At 46.9% G+C, this 27,633-nt stretch overlaps 1 protein-coding gene across 8 annotated transcripts; it reads right to left on the reverse strand.

The window, feature by feature from the left end:
* Positions 1-418: 418 nt before the first annotated feature.
* Positions 419-27,394, reverse strand: LOC306794660 (C-Jun-amino-terminal kinase-interacting protein 4-like). Of its 8 annotated transcripts, XR_013772934.1 has the most exons (31): positions 26,654-27,394; positions 21,189-21,309; positions 19,315-19,385; positions 18,665-18,762; positions 15,141-15,288; positions 13,287-13,370; positions 12,032-12,467; positions 11,832-11,925; positions 11,519-11,643; positions 10,933-10,990; positions 9,701-9,853; positions 9,521-9,575; positions 9,179-9,309; positions 8,532-8,588; positions 7,035-7,211; positions 6,732-6,861; positions 6,486-6,575; positions 6,033-6,194; positions 5,773-5,944; positions 5,401-5,610; positions 4,752-4,908; positions 4,430-4,558; positions 4,263-4,343; positions 4,096-4,163; positions 3,843-3,991; positions 3,494-3,665; positions 3,292-3,405; positions 2,746-2,979; positions 2,460-2,591; positions 1,060-2,388; positions 419-1,025 (listed from the first exon to the last, which is right to left on the reverse strand). XR_013772934.1 is itself a non-coding variant. In XM_079292798.1 (30 exons), exons 1-30 carry the CDS (start codon positions 26,951-26,953, stop codon positions 2,270-2,272), a joined length of 4,224 nt encoding a protein of 1,407 aa, XP_079148924.1. In that variant the 5' UTR covers positions 26,954-27,394; the 3' UTR covers positions 419-2,269. The 8 variants fall into 8 exon arrangements, 7 of the variants coding, with proteins under 7 accessions (XP_079148924.1, XP_079148925.1, XP_079148927.1 ...); XM_079292798.1 differs by having other exon boundaries at positions 419-2,388; positions 8,535-8,588; XM_079292799.1 differs by having other exon boundaries at positions 419-2,388; positions 7,035-7,205.
* Between the last annotated feature and the right edge of the window lie 239 nt (positions 27,395-27,633).

A 27,633-nucleotide genomic window follows, 5' to 3' on the forward strand; every position in this document is an offset into this window, starting at 1 on the left:
GCCTCCAATAGAGCAGAGGTGGACCAATCACAGGCAGGGGAGGAGAGCTTCCGTCCTTCCAATGGTCACTGGGAAAAACAGCGCTTATAAGTGCAGCGCAAGCTCGCCACCTAGTGCTGGTAAAGGAAAGTGTCTAAGGAGATGTGACCAGGAATCAGGATGAATTGTTTGAATGCATTCAGATTGTTTGTGTGATCCTCTTGCATTTAAATAGATTTCTGGGTGTTTGTTTTAACTGATGGAACGGATAATAAAGCTGGTTTGGTGTTTTTGTTGTTTTACTGGTGAGCTCACTGTGGTGCTGCGAGGTTCAAGTCAAAGACAAACGTATAAAGCTTCAGCTTTAAACCTGAAGACGAGCTGTATATCATTGATGCAGACACATGAAACATTACAAGCAGACGAAGCTGGCCCACAAAGTAGCTTTAATTTGACTGTTAGAACTGCGTAAAGCCAGAGATGCCGCAGAAGTACAAGATGGTGTGTGTGTGTGTGTGTGTGTGTGTGTGCGTGTACCGCTGACTTGGAAGACAGAAAGGCCCTGCCAAGTTAAAGACACTCTTATGCAGATGAGAGGGCGGAGAGACCTGTGGAGGAGGGCGAGGCGCTCCATCGCGCAGTGGGGCGCTCGCTCATTGACGTCACTTTGTCCTGCGTTAGCCCAAAGCTGATTGTGTCAGAGTCCGTGGACAGGCTGCAGGCTTTCTACTTTCAATAAAAACCTCCTGAAGTGAAGCGAAGCAACCCCCCCCCCCCCCCCAGACACGGTGCATCGCTGAGTAAGGCCCCCCCACAACACAAATTCATATCATTTCAAAGCAACAAACCCTTTCATGTCCATACATATATTCAATGTACAAAGATACATTCTGACTCGCAAAGGCTCAATCATTGTAAATAAATACTGAAATGGCTAAACTGCAGTAACGTTTCACTCCTCTTGAAGAGGAACACACACACACACACAAAAAACATCAGTTTGCCATCAGGATACGGATGAATGGGGGGGGGGGGGTTACGCAATCCTTACGCGTGGCGTCTTTATCCTCTCATAATAACGGGTCCAGCGCAATCTCTTCTCTCACACCCTGAAAATACGTCAATTCCCAAAATATGAAAGTCTAAAAATATATGGTATCTATACACCGGGATTTCTGTTACAAAAAACGTGCATTTCACGGGCACGGAGGCAGCAGACTCAAACATGCTGCTCTGCAGTAGGCGAGACGCTGTTATTGGTTCAGCATGTGGAGAAACCAGCAGTCCTTAATTCTCTGTACTTTGGTAGCAAGCGCAGCAACATTCTTTCAAGGAAAAATAAATACTTTGTCACACTAGAAAAGCAGAGTAAATCAAGTCTCTTCAAGCCTCGATGCCTTGTTTTAAAGTGTACCGGCTAGCTTTCAGACTGAGAGCACAGGACCGACAGCATTAAGGGTTCGATGAACGGGATTCTGTCAGTCACGGAGGTGCCCTCTGGGCTTCATCAGAACATTGCAATCATGTATTTTTCAGAATATCGGCTGCTTTGCTCTGTGACTGGAATGTAAATATGGTGACGCTGGCACGAGAGGCAGAAACTGGGACTTGCATCCTGAATGTTAAGATCACTGCGGGCGTGCTGACCAGAGGAAGCTGATGTATTGCATTCGACTTAAACAAGTCCTGACCAGGAGACAACCGGCAATCAATTAAATTTGTCTTGCATACAATCAAAAGCAAAGTTCTCAAAGGATGAAAAATCCCCCAAAAAACAACAACATGAAATAGGATTTTGGATTCATCAAGAAGCGCTCATGATATGCTCCAACGCATGATCGCCCCAGTCTTCCATTATTAGAGGCAACAGGTGATTATTCTGTTTCTTCATGTCGACTCCAACATGAACACAAGTGAACCGAGTGAAGGGAACCCGGAAATATCAGGAGGACTTAGAACAAAAAGTTCTGTATCCAATAACAGCTTTACCTCAAAGGATATTAGAAGATAGAGAAGAGGCATTATAACAGATTCAGATTCAGAAAATATATTTTTTTTCAAAGGAACAAATAAGAGAAACAACAACATGCAGTTTGTGTGAATCTGTTTGCGCTGCTCCAGTCCACCACTGAGAACGAGTTTCTGCTCGTTATCGTTCAGGGAGAAACAAAGTGCTGATTGAACTCCGTCTGAAGAGGAGAGTCGTCCACATTAACTCCTCCATCCACGGCGGCCCGTTTGAGAGAAAAGGCAAATCGGGCCTCGAGGGGGGGGTCCCCGAGGTCAGAGTTCAGTCGTCGCTGGCGAGGACCTGCCAGACGATGAGGTGGCTGCGCTCGGCTTTAGCCAGGAAGGGCTGCAGCTCGACGGGGGGCTGCTCGCCCTCCTCCGCCTCGCCATCCTCGTCACCTGAAGACACGGAGAGAGACGGTCACGCGCGTCTCTGGAAGGTTTTATCCACTACGTGCAGCAAGACTCACCCATCCTGAAGTCGATGTAGCCTTCTCCTCCGCTCATCACCAGCACGGACTTGCTTCCCTCCTGAGCCGCGGCATCTGTCGTCTTGTCACCCGCTGCCTCGGCTCCGCAGGACGCAGATGGAACTGCGTGACCTGAGAGCACAGAGCCGCAAAATAAATAACACCAAGCGAGTCCAGATTGTGTTTTGCAAGCGTACAAAAGGATATATTTGGGAGGTCTGAACATGTTTGACAGCAGAGTTGCTGAACACCACTGGGATGTAAAGGAGCGGCCGGGTGTCTTTACCTGGGACGGCGGTGAAGAACTTGACGGCGTCTCTGTGACCGTGGAAACAGAGCTGAGCGTGAGCCATGGAGCAGTACGGAACAAACGTCCCAGCCGTCACTTTGTCACTGCTGTCGTCGCCATAGACACGAAGCACGCTTCCTGGATGGTTGCTCGCCGCTGCCTTGGTTACCTTGTCGGCTGCTAACGGAGCGGTGGAAGAGAGCGAGAGAGAGAGAGAGAGACAGACACAGACTGAAGAGGCAGAACAAAACGCTCAGTCGGTGAAATCCACCTTCAGGACAACATTCAATACGCACTGTGTGTGGACCTACCGTGATATATCCACAGCAGTACATTGCTTTGCTCATGTTTCGGTACTTCTATAACCCCACTTCAAACAATCTGAACTATCCCTTTAAGTATTTTCAGACTTGAATTAGTACAAAATGTGGAGTGATCGTGGTGATGAGGGACAGGCTGCCACAAGAGAAACGGCGTGAATGTGTCGACCAGACGTTTATCCCCGTAAAAACAAAAAGATACCAGCCTAGCTCCCCAACTCACTCTCTGTTAAAGGGATGGAGATGATGACTCCGTTTCCAGTGCCGATCCACAGGCGGTTACTTGACACCATGAGCGCCGTGATCCTCACAAATGAGAAACCTAGTTTCCCCGTACCTGCGTAAAGAAAAGATCGGAGCCGATTCATCAGAGTCCGTCTGCGCCTGACGAGAGGCCGTCGTTGCAAAGAAAGCGGCGAACTGACCCAGCATCTTGCTGACGTAGGGCTCGATGTCGACGTCCTGAAGGTGCTGGAAGGTGTGAGCGTGGAACAGCCTGAGAGTGGAGTCCAGTCTGATGGACACCCAGATGCCGTCACCATCCCAGGCCAGCTGACGGACCTGGCTGTCCTTACGAGGGTGGGCGTCAAACGACTTCTGCAAAGGGGAACCAAATATGCACTTCAGTGCGACGTTGATCAACGAACCAGTGAGGCAGATCATTTGTTTTGAGATGATGTCGTATGACATGCTTTCAGTTGACTGCAGCGTGTGTGCAGAACTCTAAATAATAGAATATAGAAATAAATGTCTGAGGGTTAAGACTCGTCATACCTCTATCTTCATGGCTTTGGGCTGCACCACATAGATCTTGTTCCTGTAGCCACACCACACCTTGTCGTGTACGATGGTCATGCAGCGGATGGAGTGGTGCGGCCTCCCCAGGTCTAACAGATGGTAGTTGGTCAGATCCCACTGTCCGTCTGCCACACACGAAGGGCGTCAAGATGCACGGTTATATTTACAGATAAACGACACATCGGGTCGATATCGCTCGTTTGTTGGAGAAGGACTCGTGTTCCCTTACCTACTCCTCTGTGGAAAATGGCTAAAGTGCCATCAGAGAGACCCACCAGTACGCGGCCTTTCACGTGCCTGTGGGAAGAGAAACAAATGCTTCCGAAACACAGCTTGAAAAAAAACAAAAGCAGCAGCAGCAGGAGAGTGAAGCGGTAAAACGTCCAGCGTACTTACACTATGCCCAGCACAGACTCCTTCAGCTTGATCGAATGGAGACACTTCCTCCACTGGGCCATGGAGGAGTGGACGTACACGCTGCAATCAGAAAACATTTCCTCCATCATCAGTTGTTCTGGACTTGCGGCGCAGTGCGCCGGGGCAGCGCCGCCGTCGACACTCACCATCCGTTCTGCGCCCCCAGCCACATGGTGGGCAGGACGCTGCTCATCTTCTGAGCCTCTTCTCTCATCAGGTCCTGCTCCTCCGGGTCGGGGTTTGAACTCACGCCGTCTTTCAACAGATCACTCTCCCTGGTCATGAAGAGAGATTTTGACTCAAAGGTTTAATGCTTTGTAATAATAATTTACCATCACACAAATAAATGTTTTTTACAGTGCTTTGCTGCTGTTGCTCGGTGGGGTTTTGTTTATGGTCGTGCTGATGAAATTGCACGTTTCTATTGGACAGACGGACTCGTAACGACATTGGGCCTCCCGCTGTTACCTCTGAGAGTAGTTGGCTGGAGCCTCTGCTGTCTGCTGAGCTCCCAGTGGATCAGTGAAGACGTGTTCGGTGTAGGCCCCCCGCAGGCTCTCTCTTTGGTCTGCAGGCCCGGCACTGGCCTCCGTCGCCTCGGTGGCTTCCTCCGCTGGTCGGGAGTCTGTGGAGAGGATCATCTCCGTGAGAACAACGAGCTGCATTTACTATTTAATTACCAATTCATTTAAACTTATCGATGTTGTATTGAAGAGATATGTTCTTATTGTTGCAGAATATTTTCCACCACACTGGGCGAGATTACAGAAATGATGCATGAGTTAACAGGAGGCGTCGTTGAAAGGTGACAAATCCCTTGTTTTTAATGATCCTCAGTGCACGTGCAACGTGCACATTACATGCAAGAGGAGGTGCAAATGCAGACAACATGACAGGATGGGGCTGAATCAAATGATCTACTTTATATTATGCACATCTATTGTTTAACCCGTGACTAAATATCATTTTGAGATGACGTGTTCTTCATCCAAGGTTCACTGTCGGAGCGATTTGTAGGCGTGTCGGAGAAGATGAATGAATAGATAAATACTGGTCCTGATCACAGAGAACAGTGTTCGGTGGGGAAACAAGGAATCACACAGTAAACATCTCTGACCACTTTCTCCTTCTTCTCCTGGACTGCCTGCTGTCTGAGGAACGGCTGCTGCTCCCTCTGCTTCACAGCCCACAACGGTGATGCCTCCCAGCACGCCATCGCCACACGCCGAGCTGCTGTCGGTCGCCGGCGAGCCGGCGTCACCCGCCGGTCCCGTCTCGGCGTTCGGAGCGACTTCCTCACCAGCTGGGTAGTCCGTCTCTCTTGCACCTAAATAAATAAAAGCACACGAGCATAAATCACGAATGAGACACCGACGTTCCCTCGCAGCTCCTCTGTGGGCCGCTGAACGCAGAGCGAGCCAGCTGCAAACAGACGCCAGGAATAAAATCTCTCTCTCGCCGCAGCCGTCTGATGCACTCGTCCGCTGACCTGGAACACTGGCGATGCAGAGGACGTGGGAGTTGCACACGAAGAAGCTCTCCAGGATGTTTCCAGCCTGGTTGGCGTCAACGACCACAGCTTTGGTGGTGGACTCGGTGCTGGTGCAGATCCAAACCAGCGACGACAACTCGTCGTGCTGCCGCAACTCCTTCTGCTGCTCCTGACACCATGAACGAAAGAAGTGAGATGAGAATTATCTGGCATTTCATTATAGGGTTAGCTTCATCACCATGTGTGTGTGTGTGTACTTTGAGGTCTTGATCCAGTTTATCCAGGCTGCTCTGAGATCCTATCTTCTTCTTCGGGCTCTCTGGTCCAGGCACGTCACTGTAAAACACGCTGGCCCCAACGATGGAACCACCGTCTCTGGTTTTACCTCCGGAGAGGTTCACACCAGCAGCACACCACAGCTGGAGCACAGACCGATACAATGAGACAGCAGGAGATGCATCACTGCGTGTATGCATGCAGCTACTCGAGGAGGAGGCAACAATTACATTAAACTGCACACAAGGTCTGTGGATTATCATTGTAAGGCAACAACAACACAGCGATTCTTAGTTTCAGGCGATTATACACGAAAGAAAACAAAGTGTATATGATATTTCATTTCTGCCTATAGATCCCCCTGAATGCTACACACTGCCCCATACATGTTGAAGACATTTTGTATGTTATTAGTTATTATCCAGTAACAATACCTTCACAGAAGCATCTTTCTCATCCAGTGGTCTGAGGAAGACGGGAACAGGTAGATTCTTCACCTTACTCTCCGTCTGACCACCGTTGGACTGAAAGACAACGGCACCGCTGCATTACAGCTTCTTTCTGTTACAGTTAACATCACAACAGTTCTACCGTCACCTGAAGAAGAGCAGACAAACCGTAGTCGTGACAACAGGAGACAAGAAGGGCTACTGCCCCAGCGTCTGTGCTCATCTCCTTACTTTGTGTTTCTTCGGCAGACTCCAGCCGTAAGCCTGCACTCTGCCGTCCTCCTTCTGAACGTGGGCTTTGACCTGCTGGTACTGGGCCCTCTTCTGCTGCCGCCTGGACACCACGTTATCGGTGGCCACTCTGTGGGACAGAACAGCGGCTCACTGACAAAGACTTGAATTCAAGTGTTTGATTTGAATCATCTTCTCACACACCGCGGCAATGAAAGGTACCGAATGGACAAAGTCTACCAAACCCAATGTACCCTGAGAGTGTCATTGTCGTCGGAGACATTTCCCCCCCGACTGACTTACTCCTCATTGAGGAAATCGAAGGCTTTGCTCTTGTCGCTGGGCAGCTGCTGCAGGGTGCTGCTCCTCTTCTTGACGGACGGCTGAATCTGAGAGGTGGGTGCGTTGTACTTGACGTTCACCGGGGCCTCCGTCAGAGGCTTCTTGGGCGCGCCCGACGAGCTGAACAAACGGCTGAAACTGGAAGTGTAAGGGCGGGGGGGAAGTGGGGAGGGGACAAAGAGAAAGAAGCACACAGACAAACGTATAGAGGGGTGGACACAAGCAGTAGCTCCAGCGGCAGAAGTGAGGTTCAACATGTACGGGTAAACAAAAAGGTTCATTTTCCCACGCCAACACACCATGCCAGAGCTGATACGGGGAGCAGACATTGATTACATGAATCTGTCTCCGAAGCAGCAAAGCACGCTTGAGTGCAGGGTTAATACTGTGCACCAACTGGGACGTTAGTCAACAACACAGGGCAAAACTGGACAAAGACACGTTTCACTTCCCCCGACTCTACAGTGAGAGCACACGCTATTTATCTCATTATATCCGTCAGTTTATACACAGCAACAGCTGCTAAGCATGTTTCAAATGAATACGTTTATAGCAGAGACTTCACGTCTGTAACTTAAATAGAAGAAACCGGCTCTGGTAAGTTTATCTTTCTGAGTGCATTTGCTGTAAATGTCCCCGCTGTGGGACTAATAAAGGATTATCTTATCTTATCGTGCTCCCACCCAGATTCCTGCCTTCCCTCCCACACACACCCACACACCTCCTGCACACAGACGTCACAAAATAAGGAAGAATATAGAGGGACAAACAGAAGAGGAGAGATAGTGGATTTATCAGAGTTTGTCCCAAACCCCTTTGCCAAAAACTTGCCCCGAACAATGTCCTCCAAACCAAACCAAACCAAACCCATTCCTTATGAAACTCAACGAAGGAGAGCCGGGGTCACGTCACAGAGATTCGCTCTTTCTAATTTGGTTGCTCTCGGTGCATTTTCCCCCCAATCTCAGGTCTCTGAAAAGCTTCTGTCACGCTTGATGTTTACAACAGAAAACGATTACTTCTGTACTTTTTTTAACCCAGATCCTATTTTTCATGTTTCTGTTTCCAAATGACGAATGGGAACAAGTTGTGAAATGAGTCCAGTATTAAGTGAGAGCGCTGCTGCCGCCGCTAAACGGACCGGAGTGTAATCGATCGGGGAAAAGCCCTCACTGTCCACGTTGTATTTCTCTGTGGGCTTCTTCCCATAATGTTGTCAGACAACAATCTGAGACGGTCGGCTGGCTCTCCTCTGTTAAGAGTTTGTTTTCAAGAGGAAAACAATCGGAAGTTAAGCGAGACACAGTTGACATGTCAAAGATTTACCTACATCCTGGAGGGAAAACAACCCCACAACATGGAATACAAAAGAGAAGCAAAATGAAACGCATGGATCACACAGCAGTCGCACTGCGGTTGGTATTTGAGAGCTCAAGTGAAGAGAAAAGAGGAGCTTACAACTGCCAGAGGCTGGATTTCTTCTTCTCTGGAAGAGCTGGGTTCTCCTTCGACGCCCTGAGAGAGACAATTCACTTTGAATCAAAGCGAATGCTTTAGAGGGAGCGTCACAGTCGGTTCCTACATTGCTACTTCAAACCGTATTCGGTTGCATTTCCCCTTGGTGGGTGGTGCGTTAAGAAACGGGCAACGGTATTCAATTGCAGCGGTACTTCATGATCAAATCATCAAATCACAGCAGTGTAGGATGACACACAGATTGAATATTAGGACTGAATGATTTATTGTTTCTGTTTCAAAGAGTGCAATTTTCTGGCAACACAAATACTAAACCTTATTTCTTGTATACAACTCCACTTTTGAATGTCATCACGATATGAGAATACTATTGTTTACTGTCCAGCATACAATAATGTAATAAATGTGAGCTAAATTGATTCTTTCTTCTATGGAAAACGAGTTGCATTGACGTTTCTCTAGATGTAGAAACAACAGATACAAAGTCATTAGAACTGCTGCAATCTAATCTCCTTTAATGCCATGGAGCCCACGAATCAGAGAAACTGAAACCAGATATGTCCGTCCATTTGTTCAGCCCTAGAGTACTTGATATTGTCCACCATTTGCCTCCGGTGCTGCCGTCTTACCGGATCATCTCTGTCCATCGGACGGCCTCCTGCAGCTCCATCAGCCTCTCCTTATACTGGTTCCTCTCCATCAGGACCCGGGCCATCTCCACCCTGGTGAAGCGCTTCCTCTGTGCTGTGGGCACATCGCTCTGCAGGCACAACACCAGCATGAGAACGCCAAACCACTATCCAACACACACAATATGTACGACACACGGGCATTTTATTTAAATTCAGATGACCAATATGAGGCGTACGGAGCCATTCAAAAAGGGACCACGAATGGTTCAAGGAACTTCTACTGCCACTAATCCATACAGGTGTCACTCTCTCAGATCAAAACAAACATCAAGGACTCACATCATCCTCGTTGTCATTCTTGACGTTGTGTTTGGCCTCAAGCTCTGCTCGAATCCTGCAAGCGAGCACACAAACCCCAAGTCTTTCGCCACCACATTTAAACAGTCGACACTCAAATGCAATATGTGGACACGTATATACGGACATGTATTTATGTGTTTTGAAGCCAAACCAACGCACTTCTTCAGTTCGTCTTCCAAGTCTTTGTTCTTGTCCTCCAGTTTGGACTTGGCCTGAGTGACGGCATCCAGCTCACCTCGCAGGGCCTCCTTCTCACAAGACAGCTCGTCTATTTGTCCTATGAGGTCATTTTTCACCACGTTCAAAGCATTTCTGGAAACAAATACACGCGTACATTCTAAATGTGATACCGTCACTAAACACAGGGTGGCAGCACTGTCTCGTTTCTCAGCATTGCATTGAGACCAAGGTCAATCTTTAGAATAAAGTGCAGCGCGACGCAGACCCACAGCCAGCAGCACCTCCTGGAAAAGGACTTAAATCACAGTTACAAGCACAGATACAGAGGTGGGTCATGTTAGGCTCAATGCCAAGCAACAGCATCTGTTACCATTCAACATGTCAATTGGCGGTTTGATGTGCAATGATTTCAAGTCATGCTCTAGGTGTAGGGGTGGGGGTAAAAATCGATACAGCATAGTATCGCGATATTTTGCGTGGCGATATTATATCGACACACGGACGCCAAGTATCGATATTTTATGATATAAACTATTTAAAAAAATAATAATTAAATAAAAATAAAAATCAAATCAATTGCTTCTTCTGTCCACTAGATGGTGCCGAGTTGTTTTCTGGTGAGGTCAGCAGAGGTGCCGGGTCTGCCTGCGTGATTGGTAGGAAGTTGGTCGAAACAAAGATGGAGACATCAGAGAAAGAACTCCGATAAAACATGTTGTTGACACAGTTTTCCTTTGGGGACATAATTTGAAGTTGAAAAAAGTAATAAATCGCAATATATGTTGTTCCCACCCCTATCTAGGTGGCACGCCTAGAGCATGATTTGCTACATAATGCATTGAGTTGCTGCCGCGTGATTTATATTTGATTTAATAAAAGTGTTTGCAAATGTTTTATTGTTATTCCATTTTTAATGTGACTGAAATGCATGTGTTATTGTTGATGCTAAACTCTGTGCTGCTGTTATTCTTGACCAGGTCTCCCATGTAACAGAGATCCTTGATCTCAATGGGACCAGCCTGGTTCAATAAAGGCTGAATAAAAAAGGCCGGTGAGTGCCTTGAGATGTAGCAATGTCTGCAAAGGAAATGGAGTTACTTCAGTGTTAACAGTCCTTTGTGAAAGTAAAGGTGTTTGTCTTTGTTAACGGGGCACGTGAGTCAAAGATGGCTTTAAAAAAAGAGAAGAAGAAAGTTCTACTGATCACTAACTTGGTCTCCAGCAGCTGGGCGTTCTCCTGGATGAGATGCTCGACTTCCCGACCCATACCTGAAAATGATCACCCGTAATGTGAATACAGACCGTTTCGTCTCATCGTGTGCTCCATCGTAAAAGAGGAAAATAAAACATGATATTGAAAGATCTCAACAAAGAAGTGGTTCTTAGTCTATCCTACTCAGTGGCATATTGTTCTCAGTCTTACCTAGAAAGTTGTAGTCTGAGCGTCATGCAACAAATCAGGAAGAGGTTTACGAGACTGTGAGTAAGTTAAATCGTCTCATTTGTACTCAATCTCTAGTCTATGGTGGTACTGCCCTTCACAACACAGTAGCACTATTCTCTATTCTGCACATCCATCAGAAAGTCACAGAGGGAGCCGAACACAGAATCGAGGACACACATGATGAGAATAAGGAGCTGGTAACGAGATCTATTGATACACACCAGAAAACTCATCTGTAAGGATGAAACAAGCCCCGGCAGCCGGAGGAAAAGACGATCCAGAGATTATAACGGTTTGTGAAAGTGAAGACGTCGCTGACATTAAAAAAAAATCACGTCCGGGAGGCTTCTTACCCAGCATGTCGGCTCCATCGTCCACGTCTCCGATCAGGTCGTTGCCTGCGGATGACAGCTCCGCAAACAGAGAGTCGGTGTTGCGGTCGAAGGCCAGATTCTCGATGCCTCCTTTAGTTGGTGTGCTGGACGGAGCGCGGAGGAGGAGATGTGGAACAAGAAGGGGAGGAAATGAGGATCATCGAGAGGAAGGGGGAATGATATTGCAAGATGGATAATTAGCAAAATATTGGCATCATAATAAATGGAAACACCAGAGAGATTCCTCGCTTTATAGTTCGATGATGACAAAACGTCTGATCGAGTCCTGTACCTTGCTCCTCTGAAGCCATCGAGGTCCATATCCAGCTCAGGGGTGGACTCTATGATGGCCTGCACCTCAGACGTCTCCCGGTTGTCTGCTCCATCTAACACAACCAGCAGAGATTTGGAAAAAGAAGAAGAATGAGTGAGCTAGTACACTCAAACAGGGGGATGAACATGATAAATGTGTTTTAAAGGCAGAGTCCTGACCATCACGCCCATGCTGACTCTGCTGGCCCTCTTGCACTGCCGCGCTGTTTCTACTGTTCTCTGGCTTTCCCCTGCTCCAGTCCAGGTTCTCGTTGAGCCCGTCTGAGACTTCCCGTCCCGCAGACTCCGTGGCAACATCGGCGGCAGCAGTGGACAGGGGTGTGACGGAGGCAGAGCCTCCACCCGGGCTGGACGCCGGACTCATTCCCGCGGCCGCTCCATCGCGCGGCGATAGCGGCGCGATGGACTGAGAGTTAGCGCCGCGTGTAGACGTGGGGGTGTTGGAGTCAGAGGTACCACCCTGAGGGGACATGGAGGTGTTGGACTTGGAGGCTCCACCCTGTGAGGACACGGGAGTTCCACTTTTGGACACACTTCCCTTGTTGGCTGGCGTACTGGACTTGGAGCCTCCGCGGTTGAAACCGGACAATTCATCCTTAAGGCGGAGGAAGTGGAGAAGAAGAGAGCCAGGGGAAATACAAAAGACAAAACTATGATCTTCAGCAAGCCAACAACACGTGTTTATTTGCTTATTAATATCAACCTGCCGCATTTTAAGCTGTAAATAAATCAGCATCAAGAAATCAGCGTCAGAGTTGACATTGATTTCGTACGAGCTTTTTCCAGAGTTTTCAAATATGACTCAAGTTCCATACTTACGGCACATGAAGACAACCGCGAAAATTAAATGATATGCTCATGAAATAAGCTATTTCAGGAAAATGCATTAACACATGAATGTACATTTCTTCTCTTTAAATCCCTGTGAAGAGGACCTGTTCCCTGTGTAGATATGAAGGGCTCCTTCTAAGATAACCAAAATCACAACGATTCTTAGTTTCAGGTGATTACACATTGACGATAGTTATGAATATCATATTCCATTTCTTCCAATAGATCCCCCAAAATCCTACACGTTACCTTTAAGATATGCATGTAAATCCTGACTGTTATAAGATGTTGTGCGCCACTGATAACCACCTAAATGGAAGGCAGTCTGTTTACGGTTGTTGATTACACATCTGCTTTTCCATACGAAAACATGCCAAAAAAAACCCAAAACAAACGTACATTTCATGGCCAGCTGAAATACAAAACGGGAACAGGTCAGCATCATGCAGTTTCTATTAGCTGTGAGGTATAGCCATTATGTCAGCATCGCTGCATTTAATAACACCACAGCAACGTCTGCAAAACAACCACTGAACTCGGTAAGTTCGGTTAGAGTTTCTCCACGAGTGACAGGCAAGTCTACCTGGTCCTGATAAGCCTCCCGATCGGGCAAATTCTCCTTCCAACGTTCCCCTTCCACTCTGATTGGAGAGGAGCGGTCCTCAAACTGAGGGTATATTAAAGACCTTGCTCGTTAATATGTCCTAACATTCATTCCTTCTTATTTCAAGCAAAAAACTAAAAGGTTCATATTTCATTATATTATACAGAACAACTGTTTTCCTTCAGTCACTGGTCTGAAACGTGAAACAAAGCCTGAACTCAGAGAGCGATCGGTGTTGTATTCATGGCTTCTTCCAGTACACAAGGTGACCGGCTCAGTAAGGCCGTATGAATGAAAATGAACAGGATATCCAGCACTGATCAAACATTTCATCAGTTCTCAGCAGCCCTTTGTGGCACGCAGGATTTCATTGTTTTGATCCGTTAATGCCGGCGGCTTCAGTCCTATAAATAGCACAGGGCCTGATGGAACAGGATCAATCAGGACATCAACAAAGCATGCGTACGGAAGGATCCCGCGGTCACCTTGAACACAGACATTGAATGAGATAATATTACAGAATAAAGCCGTTTTCTGAACGCTGATGGGATTATTTCCTTTTTATACCTGCATGCTGCCATCATCATATAGAGCGCTGCAGAGATGATCTATTTTTGTCGGCTGACCCGGCAGTGAGCATCTCACTGGTTCCCTCGACTAAAATCCAATGTTTTTTTTGCTTTTATATTGGCTGGAAATTAAGCTCTGTGGCAAACAGAAGTTTATGATTACACATTTTACGCGTCACTTTTATGAATTTTAAAGCGTGAATACAATAGGCAGAAAGGCAAACGTTAAGCTATAAAGGAACTAGACGGTCACATGACTTCACGCCACCACCGTGAAGGAGAACTGGTGCTCGCTGTGATGACGTTTTGTCGTCTCATTTAGCCACTTGGTAGCAACCGCCTTTTTTAAGACATGTAAAAGCTTCACATTTTGCATTTGACTGAAGTATGTCATAGAAGTATGTCCACTGCTGCTCTGCTGATAATAGCCGGCTCTCCCCCAACCCTCCAAAAACATTCACACACACAAACATGCCACTTCCCTCAGTGACGGGGGGGGAGTGGATCATTTACTGTAAATCTTTGGGAAATGTCAAGTCAGAGGACCAAACACAAAGGCACCGCTGTACATCTGCACCGACGGCGCCTGGTGCCTCCGAGAAGAAGTTGTGTGAGAAAGAAGTACTGCGACGCGTGTATTGTACTCCAGGACTCATCGACCACTTTGGCTGCCAACTATGAAGCAAGCTGTAAAACGGCCATCCGACCCTGTACGAGCGAAATAACGGCAAACGAATACTTATTAGGCGCTCATTAATATTCACGACGGAGCCTTTGCTTGCAGCATGGTTTCCAACAGCAACAATGTGAAGACACTCTGTCCTTCCCACCCTCCCCCGAGGTTAAAGGCAGGCCCCCGGATGGCACCACTTCCTCCGCTCGCTGGGCTCCAGGCCACCCCGTTACACACACACACACACACACACACACACACACACACACACACACACACACACACACACACACACACACACACACACACACACACACACACACACACACACACACACACACACGGCTGCTAAACATTCTGGTCACACTGAACTATTCTTTCTCCCTGAAAAGAAATGTACCACTTTCTGCGGCGTTGCCCTGGCATGGGAGCGTTTGCGGTTTGTTTTTCCACAACCTCTTTTTAAGTGAGATGGGGATGATGTCACTAGTCCGATCCGTGGGAAGCACTACAAGCCAACTTCAGACGGCAACGGGAAAAAGAAAAGTCTCAGTTTAAATTCATCACAGTGTGTGGAGCTGCGCGTCGTACCTTGAGGCTGGTGTTGGACCGCGGGTGGCTGAGGTTGTTGAACCTCCACGGCTCAGACGGGGTGTCCACAGGTTCCCTCTGGAGGTCAGAGGTCATACCATCAGTCCCAGGGAGCTGGAATATGCCCATGGAGATGGGACGCTCCTTTCTGGATACAGGGACATAAGGAAGGAGGGACGATTCAAAAGGGAAACGAGCAATTCTGTAAGAAGTTAGAACACAAGTGACTGAGAGACCGGCCTGTGCTTTGAGCACAGGCTAGAAAAGGCTCTCGTGTGAAGCGATGAAGAAAGTCTGGTGCAACAGCTACTGTACTTCACAAAAAGCCGGAAATCACTTGCGTGACAGATTATACATTGAATTTGCTTTTGCTAAATTAAAATGGGCAGGTAGTTCAACCTTTTCAGCCTTCACCGTCCATTTTACGGTACAGTGGAAGCAGATCAGCAGAATAATGTAATCAGTTAGGAGTGACGGGTCGGAGTCGAGACTTTGCGGTGAGGCGTGAGCTCGACACTGAAGCGATGGGAAGAGAAATAAAGCTACCTCTTAAACTCCGTCCTCTCCCACTTATTAGCTCCAGCAATAACACAAACCCATTTGTGTCCGTCTCCATGGGACATGAGATGCACTCTGCCGTGTGTGTGGTATTAGGAGGTCAGCCAAGAACTGACTATGAACAAATATCTGTCGCCCTCTCCGGCTCTCATAAAGAACACCAGCTCACTCTTGCATGGAGGTGTTCGTGTTCCAGCTGCCATTTCACAACGACTCCGAGCACTGAAAGTAGGGCTGGGCGATAAATCGATTTAATCGATTAATTCGAATGTGTGCTTTAAGGCGATGTGTTTTATTGAAAATCGAGAAAATCGCCCCCACCCCTCCCCCCGTTGGGTTCCCGTAGTTGAGTGCGCGCGCATTGTTTACAAACGAAAACAATGGCGGCCAGCAGTGAAGCTCTCGTTCTTAAGAGAGGGAAGAATGTGTCTTCCGTGGTCTGGAAATGGTTCGGGTTCGTGTCATCTGACACAGAACAAACAGCCTCAAACAGAGGCATGCCGCCGAGTGGGAGAAGTGTTGCGCCCTGAGGAGGGAGCAGGACCGCGGGAGCACAAGCGACGCTGTCTTCCTGGCAAAAAATATTTAGAAAAAACATGCACTACTGTTTAATACTGTTGGTTATGTTGTGAATGCACTTGATTTTGTTTACATGCACTTATTTACTGTGCACAATATGTTATGTTGATGTTAGATCAGATGTTGGACTTTTGAAAATGTGAATGGTAAAGGGTCACATACATTTTATTTCATGCTGTGTTTGTATCAGTGTATTCAGTTAGAAAAGCTTACTGTCAAAAGTTACATTTGCACAGTTGTTTACAATGGAAGGCTACTATTTAATGCCATTTAATGTTATCTTTAATTTAATTTTATATTTAAATGATTCAGGCAAACAAAAGAGTGACCAAATACTTTTTGTATACTACAGGCACCTTTCTACAATGTTCAGGTTTTGTTTGCACTTTATTTTTATCAACCTACGAGGGAAAATCATCACAAAATAAAATAAAAAATTGTTTTCAACAGCTTCTGTCATCTGCAAAAATTTGTGGGGGAAAAAATCGATTTAAATCGTGAATCGGATTTTTTGTAAAAAAATCGGAGATTTTATTTTTAGGCCATATCGCCCAGCCCTAACTGAAAGTCTAATAATATGTATGCAAAAAAACGCACTCATATAAATACCCTGCACCCTCCACTGCACCGGATCGGTTACACACCGGCAGCTCTTCTCACTCCAGTGGCTCGCTATGAAAAACAACAACATTGTACAGTCCAGCAGAACAATGGCTGCCACTGAAAAGAGCAGCAGGCCGGCAGCAGCCCAAAAACAACGGACACGCCACCATATTGAGAGGACGAGGTCACATGCAGGCCACTGATGGTAACCAATGCTGCCTTTTACAGTTCAAACTGAGCGGGTGAGGAGGAACAACAAAAACACATGCATCGGTCCTCCACTACCATTTCATCTTGGAAAACACGAGAATAATCATAAACAGCTTTAAACTGTGGTGACGTATCTAAAAAGGTGCTGTAGTCTCCCACACATGACTCTGCTGCCCCCCCCCCGTCTCTCTCTTGACCTACTTTTAGAGTGCAGTCTCACACTGTCTGACAATATCACACCCACATGGCAGCAACACTGCTGTCCTCCGTAGCACGCTGCCAGCATGGCTACAAGCTGGCAGCGTGCTACGGAGGACAGCGATCACAGCGGGGAAGATACATTCATTATACACACACACACACACACACACACACACACACGTTATACCTGCTGGCTCTGGGTAAGGAGGGTAAGGAAGGCAGGGCAGGTAAGCTGCCGGTGGCGACGGAGTAGTGAACCAGCAGCAGCACTGACAGAGAGACCAGCACGGCAGAGTTGATGACCACCGCTCCCCCGACAAAGCCGAAAACAAACAGCAGCATACACCCGGGGCTCATGGCCCCCCCCAGATCATGGCCCGGTGCCTCAACGCACGACCAGTGGGTTGGGGGGTGGGGAGGGCTCAGGCGATGACAGCAGAAGAGGTGTGTGTGTGTGGGGGTCACTGAAGCACCAAATTCTTGGCAGACCTCCGATTGGACATCAAGAACCGCTGTAAGTAAGTCTACAGCGGCGGTCAAAGACGCTCTGTCCGTCTAACCGGCGGTCAGCAGCAGAGCAGCGGGTCAGAGGCAGAAACAGCAGCGGTCACAAAACAGTAATCCCGGTGGCTTCAGCAGCAGCGGTTGGTGAAAAGCAGAGCGGCGGCACACGGAGCAGAGCAGTGGATCCTCCAGAGGGACGGGAGGGGCTGGCAGCAGCTCCTCTCCTCCAGTGTCTTCATCCAGCACCCGAGACCGTTTCCCTTCCTCTGCCGAGATGCGACGCTACTGCCGCTGGTCAGTGTAGAACACTCCCGACGCTCTCCCTCTCTCGCTCTGATGGCAACCCCCCCCCCAATCTCTCTTTTGGGTGCTGAGGCAGCTCGTTTCATGTGCCTCTTCTCAGGCTGCAGCTTATTGGCTGCCACGCAGGGGGGACTGGTCAAAAAGTGCATATGTGCGTGAGAAAGAGGGAGGGAGGTTGGCAGTGTTGTCTGCATTAACAGGGGGGGGGGCAGTGCAGGGCTAGGAAATACAGGGGGGGGGCTGCCTGAATGCACATGAGGCTATGGTACATTAAAACAGTGATTCTCAAAGTGGAGTCCATGTCAGAGATCTGGACCATTTACGCAGATAAAACAATCTGTGTCCGTTACTCCCACCCACTTTAGCTTTCGGCCAATAGAAACTCCAATCTACCAATTCGTATTTAAAACTGTGTCGACCCAAAGTGTAGAAAAGTCTTTAAATGTCTTTCAAAGAAAGTCAGTGTTCCCTAATGAGGGCCGTGACGTCGACTGACTTGTCATGTAGGTTTCAGGTGAACGCGCACATGTTAAGAATGAACAACCACCACATTGAAGACGTCTCACCGTGTTCTGGCCGGCGCGCCTGCCTCCGAGGACTCAGCTGCTGTGACTGCATGTTGGTGTTTAGTGCGCTCCAGGTGCTCCATGTAGCTGTGGATCATCTGGAAGGTAGGCAGCACACACAGAGTCGGGGGAATGAGCTGATATTGATGACGGTTACATTTTTGTGCAATCATTTTGCAAACAAAACTAAAGGTTGCTACCAAACTACGGTATATTTGATTGTAACTCCTGCCATCTTTAACAGTCACTCACATGAAGTAGACTTGTGTCCAGACAGCTGTGGCAGGTAGACTGTGTAGCAACAGTGTGTAGGTGACAGCTTCTCTATTCAATGTTATTCAGAGCAGCAGTTTGCTGCTGAGGCCTGAGAGCATCTGTTAGTGATGCATAATGTATAACAGACCACAGCGGACCAATGGTTTAGCAGACACATAATTCATGTTTGAATCATCTTCAACCACCCAGGTCCTTGTGCGATTGGTTAATTTGAGTCAGAGACCACTTCGAATATATCCCATTATTATTTCATATTTTGCTTTTTGACATTCAGACATCATTGGTTATGGTGTTGAGAAAGGAGCCGCTGTATGTGTGCATGAGTGAGCACACGCACAGCTGAACCACCTTGTTGACGAACCAGACGGGCATACCTCAGTGTGTCTCTGGTGAAGGGTGTTATACTCCTTCTTGAGCTCCGCTTCTCTCTCGTCCAACCTGCCAACTGGACAACAAAAGAGACATTTATTTAAAGCACACATGATGAAAGAAGGCACAGGATCGCAGCGAGATTTACTGACAAAACGGCAATTGTTCTGTAGCAACTGACTGCCGGTAATATAAATACAGGAATTATTTGGCAAATCGTGGTCCAAACTGTCCAAACTGTATTTTGTATGATTTCACTCTGTGGTTGTGGATGTGGTGGTAGAGCAGCAGCTGCAGTAACATGTCAGAGCCAGAGGAGGGCCACCGTGCACCAACAAACCCCTCTGAAGAAGCAGAGAGGCTCTGAATCACAGGCTCAGCTACGGAATCAAACATCTTCAACCCAGTTTAAAATGTCAAACACTCATCATCATCAACGGCTGATGGGACTTTGACAGCAATAATGATGCAAAACATTTAAATCGATGCCAAACGACAGATCAGCTCCCTGCGTCTCTGATTACAGCGGTCTGAAAGGTTTCATTTCAATGTACTACGTATGTGGTTTGTAATGATAAGAGCAACCTCGGGGTGAAGGATGGAAGTGAATGTGGCCTTACCATCTACTCAAAAGGAAAAACAACAGGTCATAAACAATCCACCCGTCTCTACAGAGCCACCATCAGCCTCAGTTGTAGTCCATTGTCCATCTCAGATCCCAGCCAAACTAAACGTTCTCCAACAAAAAGGTCGACTTAATCCGTAACTCATGCTCAGGACCCTTCATACTTCATGCTTTGCAGCTCAGTTTTTAAGTCAGAAATAACCTTTTCTCTCTCTCTCGGGTGTTTAACGAGAACCAAGTACAGGATTTAGAGAAAAACACCTGAGCAATGAAGAGTGAGAGTACAAACAGCAGCTGCAGAGAGCGATGTAACCCGTGATTCAGTGTGCTTATGATGGGCTGATAGAGGAACTAGTGGTTGAAGAGCGGAGCAGAAATACCCCAGGTCACATACGGAGGTGTGTAGAGTAACAGGAAGTGGTCCTACAGGAAAGCCCCACACCAAAAGCCTGAATATGTATTCATTCATATATTCTCTGAGTTATCGATTGGTGTCGGGATGTGATGAGAATTTCAACAAAAAATGTTTTTGAGGAATATTACCAACCCGTATGTAATGAAATAGGAAAATGAAGATGACGGTGTGTTCAAATATGTATGTTCAAATATGTCCCCGTGTGTGACTCAAAGACAGAAAAGAGGAAGTGTCACATCGAAAGAAATAAAAAGACATTCGCTGAGAGCTCTCAATTTTCCCTTAGCATGTAGGAGGAAAAACAAGCAGTCACACAGTCAACAGTGCAGTCATGCAGACATCATGAGGTCGTTTCTTTTTTTAAATGGTAAGATTAGCACGCTCTGGAGACTTCAGGAAGACTAAAGTCTGTCCTGGACAATTAAAAGTCTTTCCTCAGAGAACGACAGAATGATCGCTCACTTGTTATATGAATGTTTTAGACATTTAGCCGTTCCTTTGATTTAGAGACAGAATGCTACTAAAAAAGAAAGAAATGTAGGAGGAAGTAAGAGCTTTAGATCCCTAAACTCCTCTTGTACTCCACACTAAACCTTTCTGTGTTCGGAATATGATTGGTTTATTCTATTACAGCATATTTAGCAGACACGGCTGGCAAACACTCATTGTATGTTACTTATGGACTCTATTCAAGGGAGTCACTCAGCCCTCCAGCACATCAGGCTAACAGTCACAAGGCCTGCAAACTGTCCATGCTGCTCACAGGGTATCGCGTGTGTGTTAGACTTCCCAGTATAATAGTGGTAAAGTATAGTAGAAACCAGCGTCTGTGGACTTACTCTGATCTGCGTAGTTTTTAGTTTTCAGCTCGAGCTGACGCGTGTGCGACTCCAACACCACCAGTCGACACTGGAGATCCTTCTTCTCGCCGTCCTGGAAGTCCTCCAAGGTGATGTACCTCTGCAGAAAGAGACAGGAAGCGGAGGGAAGGAGAACACGGCATTTATTAAACCCACGCGCTGGAATTCACACGAGGGCCGTTGAACTTGTGAAACTCCCAGTGAGGGGCCGATGAGATGATTTCGTGTATCGCAGCAGCAGCAGCAGGAGACCGACGTGTCGGCTCCTCTTAGCCAGTCTGACATCTGCTTCAGCTCTGAGTGACCACAGTCGTCACCATCGATGACATCGAGCCCTTCCAGTGTGCGTGAGGGTTGAAATGGAGACGTTATTGACTGAATTCGAAAATAGAGCATCGGTCCATTGTGAAAGTCATTTAAGCTCTCTGCACAACAGGTGCACATCGCCAGCTTCTCACCAAAACAGAAAAGACGACAGCTTGCGTGTGTGTGTGTGTGTGTGTGTGTGCAGACACAGTTTCATGGGCAAGTTAACCTGACAGCAACACATCGCTGGCTTTATTTCCACACTGTGCTATATTACACAATCCTTATGTGCAGGTGATGAAGATGAAGGCGAGGTGACTGGAGAAGGTGTGTGACAGTCACCATGGTGACGCCTCTGCTCCAGTGAGCTCTGACACTCATCAGCTGTTCACAGTCGGTCCGTGTTCAGTATGCTGAATATGAACCATGAATGAGGAAATAAAGTTGCGGTCACCGCAGCTTTAACTCACAATCGTACTTGGTGGATATCTGCACAGCATTGGAAGATTATTAAAAACTAATGACGCTCTGTTCTGCATTTCTTTAACGCTACGGTGTTCTACAGATGACGATCATCTCATCAGCTGATCACGAGTGTCGGTACTTCGGTCTCTGCTCTGCGCTCCGGGGTGCGGACAGCGCTGATGAAATATCAAGTGAAGTTTGATTCGAGGTTTGAGTTGGTTTACATCTTTAACAGTTGAAATGTGCTCACGGTTATCTACAGGTCAATCACAAACACTGCTGGTTTGACTGTTGATGATGAAGAGGATATACAAGTGCAAAGTAACATTCAAACTGTTCAGACGAGTAAATGTGAATGGCCTAGAAATACTGAATTCTAAAAATAAGAATGAAATGCGTTTCTGTTGCTCTCTTGTTTGGTTGGTTCTCTTATTGGGAGCTCATCTATTGATGCCTCAGCTGATGGCGGAGTCAGGTGTCTGATGACAGGCCTGTAAACATGCAGTCTTGTGATGTGGGCCGTGGGCAGCGGATGGATATCATCTGCAAGGAGATGAGGATCACCTGAGCTCCCCGATACAAAAAGCCTCTTCATACGCACGTCCCATTAGGACCGGAGGAGTCTACCAAAGGTGGTTCTTCAAACTGCTTATCTGAACTCTGATCCGATTCTTTTTTTAAACACAATTCAGTCGTTGATGGGCCAAGATGTTTTTCTCCGCCTTTGGGCTTTTATATGAATAGATTTTGCCTTACTGTGATTATCTGGGTCTTGAGGGAGGAAGATTTACGGGGGCCCAGTGGGGCCTGGGAGCATCTCGAGTGCTGAGGTATTGGTAATAATGCAGCATTTCCCATGTAAATCTACGTTAGCATAGCATTGGGCTGGACTACAGACAGGAGGGGTTGCCCCCTAATCTGCTACTAGACAGAACTACAACTCAAACAGTCACTGAACTTAGTTTCTGATCCTTAGGAGGATTTGATGAAAGAGGCAGGAATCTCCTCAGATTTACACCATTAAAGAGTAGCACACTGCATGGGTGGTGCATGCTGACACGTAACTAAACCCGATTGTATCGACACATTCTGTCTCAACTCCCAACATCTTCCTCCTTCCTGCTGCTCATCATATGACAATGCTCCAGAGAATGAGTGTTCCAGCGTTTTAACATGCACTCTTCCCCCTACACTGCATGCATAATGCTCCCTTTGTCCCTGAGTGCCACACACACACACACACACACGCACGCGCACACACACACACACACACACAGGGCTCCACTGTATTGGCACTCAATTGACAGAGAGTCAAATCAACTCCTTCATGTGTTTCTGGCTGTGGGTTGATAACGGGGCATCTCGGACAACACGGGTCAGTAAGGCCTTAGTCCCGCCCACCCCAAAAACATATATTGATGATGTTTCACACGGTATAATGTTTACCATGTTAGCATGCTAACATTGGCTTATTAGCACGAAAGTACAGCTGACGAGAGGACAGCAGTCAGGGGGATCGCCAACGTCAGTAAGATTCATCAACTGGGGACCATGAACGTCTCTCCAGGAGTACCTGAGATATTTCATTCTGGATCAAAGTGATGCGGCCAACCGATTTCTAATCTTTCACCCACAATTCTGCTGCTGTCGTATGAGGCTATGCTACAGTGTGTGACTCATGTGCATTACTAGATGTCATGTTAATGGTCCATTATGATCAATCAGCTGGCATTATGTGCTCGTAGGCTGTGGTTGTTTGCAGGTCAGCAGACGGCCCCGAGAGGGCAAAAGAACGGAGGGAAGTGCGGTTTCTCTCCAAGAATTTCCTGCCTTGCCTTTTCCTCCGCTGAGACAAACTACTACGAGGAGGCATTCCTCCGGGAGCGCAGCAGAGAAAAGCAGGATTTGGCTCGTACGATGTGTTTGGTGAGATTAATGTGCCTCTTTGCTTCAAGAGTAGTTTCTCACCCAAATGGGTTTAGCTTAGTAACAGTCTGTAAGTAGCTGCTTTGGTGTTGTTGGGAGGACGCTTTGCATTCAAACAGTCTGAGTGTGTTCCGGACTAAGTGACAGTTTAGCCGTGTGAAACGCGACTGGTATCAACACCGCTGTCTGAGTGGCTGAGGGATTATGAAATGAGGGAGATGTGGAAAGGCGGGGCAAGGTTGTGTGTCTGTCTCTACATGTCGGTGCACACAGACTTGCATTGACCTTCACCCGTTTAAGTTCCTACTAGCAATATTATTCATACCTTTTTGCCATTTCGCTCTCTAGGACTGACAAAACAGTGTCAAATAACATTTTTTGTTATTTTCAGTAAACGCAAAGTATTTGGTAGTACGTTCCTGACAAACTAGAGATTGAGACCATAAACTCATGTTTACAATGTTTACTGAGGTAATAAATCAAGAGAAGTAGAGTCATTTTCTCATAGACTTCTATACAACCAGAGGAGTCGCCCCCTGCTGGACATTAGAGAGAATGCAGGTTCAAGGCACTTCATCATTGTGGCTTCACTTTTCAAAGCAGAGGTTGCCGCCTGCAAGTTTCTGACCGGGGCTTAAGTGACTTTTACGCGGATAAACAGAGGAACCAGGTAGTATGCACAAGCAACAGCACCGCTCTATAGATATGTTTCCATGCAATTCTCATTTGCTTCAATGAAGATAATTTTAAAAGTTTGACTGACTTCCATGAATGAAAGCATGATCAAAATAACTAACATTCCCCTCATCCTTGGCATCAAATGCTTGCTCAGATTTTAAAGCTTGTTTACTTCTTCATTGATCAGATATGCTCCTCATCTTCATTGTGACCTCTGTAGCCATAAAGGCCACATCTTGAGTTGTGATCGTTCAAGTTCCTAAACTGGAACAGAAGCTGACCTCTGACCTCATCGAGGATGTAGAGTCAGAGGGTGAGACCTAGGACCTCGTCCCGGCATGAGAATATTACTGATCACGCTAACAGGTTGGCTCGCTGAGTGAGGAACTAGTTCTTCAAGGCGTCAGGTATTTGACACACATGAGCGAGAGGGAACAAGGCTGTACGTAAGCCCGTAACATAGCAATGGAAAATCCCATGTGCACGAGTCTATCCAGAGCCTCAGCAACGTGTTACGACAAGACATAAATTATGAACACACCGCTTTGTGACATGTTGGGTTTTTTTTCTTCACAATAATTCAGTAAAATATTTCAATCATTTCTCCAGTCTAAATCATGTTGTCAACAGTTAATTCTGCTGGGATTAAATGCGCAGGAGGTTGGTAAAATAATTGAGCAGATTATGTGGAAACCCCTGCAGGAGTTCAGGGTTATTAATTAAATATGCTTATATGAGGGGCCGCTCGTGCGAATAACACCAAAACATGAGGAACAGTGTAGGTGAGGATTAAGAGGAGAAACACTGTGGGTTTGAGCTTTAAAAGTGACAAAAAAACACACCTAAAATATTGAAAAATAGCCTTGAGGCAATATATCTACAATCCGTTCTGATTTAAAGGATAACAGGGCAATTATAAGTTGTTTATGTAGATATATTTTAGAATCTTTGATCTGAACTTCTGTTTAGTTTGTTTCCAAGGTGCAGCTCACGTTTCGGTTTATATCATCTGGAGACCATGAGTTTAGATCTGTGTTAAGCGTGTACTTCTTGAACTTTGAGTCGTGCTCACAGCACTGATCTTAAGCTGGAAAGAACAAACCATGCATTCAGCACTAGCGCCACACGACACATTCAACATTCAAACAGCAGCTTTCTGGATCACAGATTTGAACCTCGACTACAGCTGAAACCACAGGATGTTTTAGAGCATTTAAAGCATACCACATTAAATGTTAAAAGGGAAGATCCACGTCATAAAGCAATTCATATTTTGCTTCATTTACAGTTATGTGTGATGGCAAAGTACAGGAACTACAGAGTCCATCATCACCGCTGTGGAACAGGAGACGGTGTATACAGCATCACCCAGACTTCCATACAGTGCAGTAGAACGTCACCGGGAGTACCACAGCGAATGTGTCACTGTCCGAACACAGACCCCCCTGTAGTGGTGAAGTAATGACGAGCGTGGCAATAAGTGAGTCATTTGGGTGGAAATCAAATTAAAGGATCACCACGGTTCACATTTGAATGGGAAGCGGCAGAAATCAGACAAATCACTGATTTGGTTTTGCATATATATACACATCTGAGGAGCTGAGGCTACAGTGGTGCGGAACTGTGGGTCCAGGGACTGGCTGGTGTCCATGGTGGTGTGAACCTGAAGCTCAAGTACAGTATGTGTTTCAGATGTGGAAAACACTGTCAGCTGCTCTCTGGTACAAGGAACTGAAGAGTACAACACATCAAGCTGTGTTTCTTTAAAACAGAGTTTAAAGTAACGATTCCTTAAATTAGCCTCTGGCAAAATGACCGATAGTGGGCCGAGGAAAGTATCAACAACCACTTTTTAAGGTGCCTTCAAGCATGCCAGGAATGGTTGCTATATTTCATTAAACAAGTACTAATTCGTGCTGAATGAGATATAATATGTGGCGTTAGTCGATAAGAACTGCGTATTGCCAGATATTGGTATTGGGTTTAATCACACCAAAGTGCATAATACGAGCCTCTGATCCATAATCCCGGGTTATACATGAGTTTGGCAGCTCCGTGGTGAGACCCACCTCCTCGGTGTGTTTCCTCAGCGCCTTCTCCCGCTCGTACTGGGTGACGAGCTGCTCGTTGTCCTCCCTCAGCAGCTCCAGCTCCACTTCGTGCTCCTGGTTGACAGCGAACACCGAGTCCAAGTTCTCCAGCACGGCGACGACCAGCGGCATCAGCTCCTTCACCACGTCCTCTCCGTACCGCTCGATAAGCCGCTCAAACTCTCGGTATATGGAGCCGGCCAGACCCGAGACCCGCTCGGACATCATGGTGGCGCTGCCCGAGTCGTCCTGATACAGGACTACGTCGTCCAGCTCCATTTTTCTTGCCTTCCACTTGCACTGCGGTCCCCAGCTAACGTTAATGAGCTAGCCGCAAGCTTCGGCCGGCCAAAGGCTGTCCACCTTGCTACTTTCAGTGCAACGAAACGGCGTTCCTAAAACATGGCTCGGACGGTGTGTACTGTACAGAAGAGACAGTGTACTTCATAAACAAAGTCTGTGTTCCGTGGTCGTCCGGACGGCTGACTTTATAAGCTCGCTAGCCTCGCAGCTAACAGGACTGAAAAGTCTTTACTTGGCTGCTGATTAGTTTCCCCGTGTCCAACAGATGAGCTCCCGCTGCTGCCTTCAGGGGCCGTCGGAAAGATTGCGATGAACGCGGTTAAACGACACAGAAAAGTAGTAAACACTGTAGAAAGAACGTCGGGTTGTCGTTTATTTCAGAGGTTACCGGATATACAGAAGACGACAAAACAAAAGCTACAGCACCACGCTTCAGCGGATGAGTGTGAACACTGTCAGCCCGTCAGTGAACGTTGTTTATTTCATGTGACCTCTTGCTCATACAGCTGTAGAGCTGCTTTTATGTGACGTTTAAGGGGCGGAGAAAAAAACGTTTCAACAACGGATTAAAAATATCCTGGTTTATTTTGTAGCTGTATCTCTCACCCTAATAATTAAATGTCCCACTTTTGTCACATTTATTCACCTCGCAAATG

Source organism: Melanostigma gelatinosum, assembly GCF_949748355.1.
Source record: "Melanostigma gelatinosum genome assembly, chromosome: 21".
In the NCBI taxonomy this organism is placed as follows: domain Eukaryota; kingdom Metazoa; phylum Chordata; class Actinopteri; order Perciformes; family Zoarcidae; genus Melanostigma; species Melanostigma gelatinosum.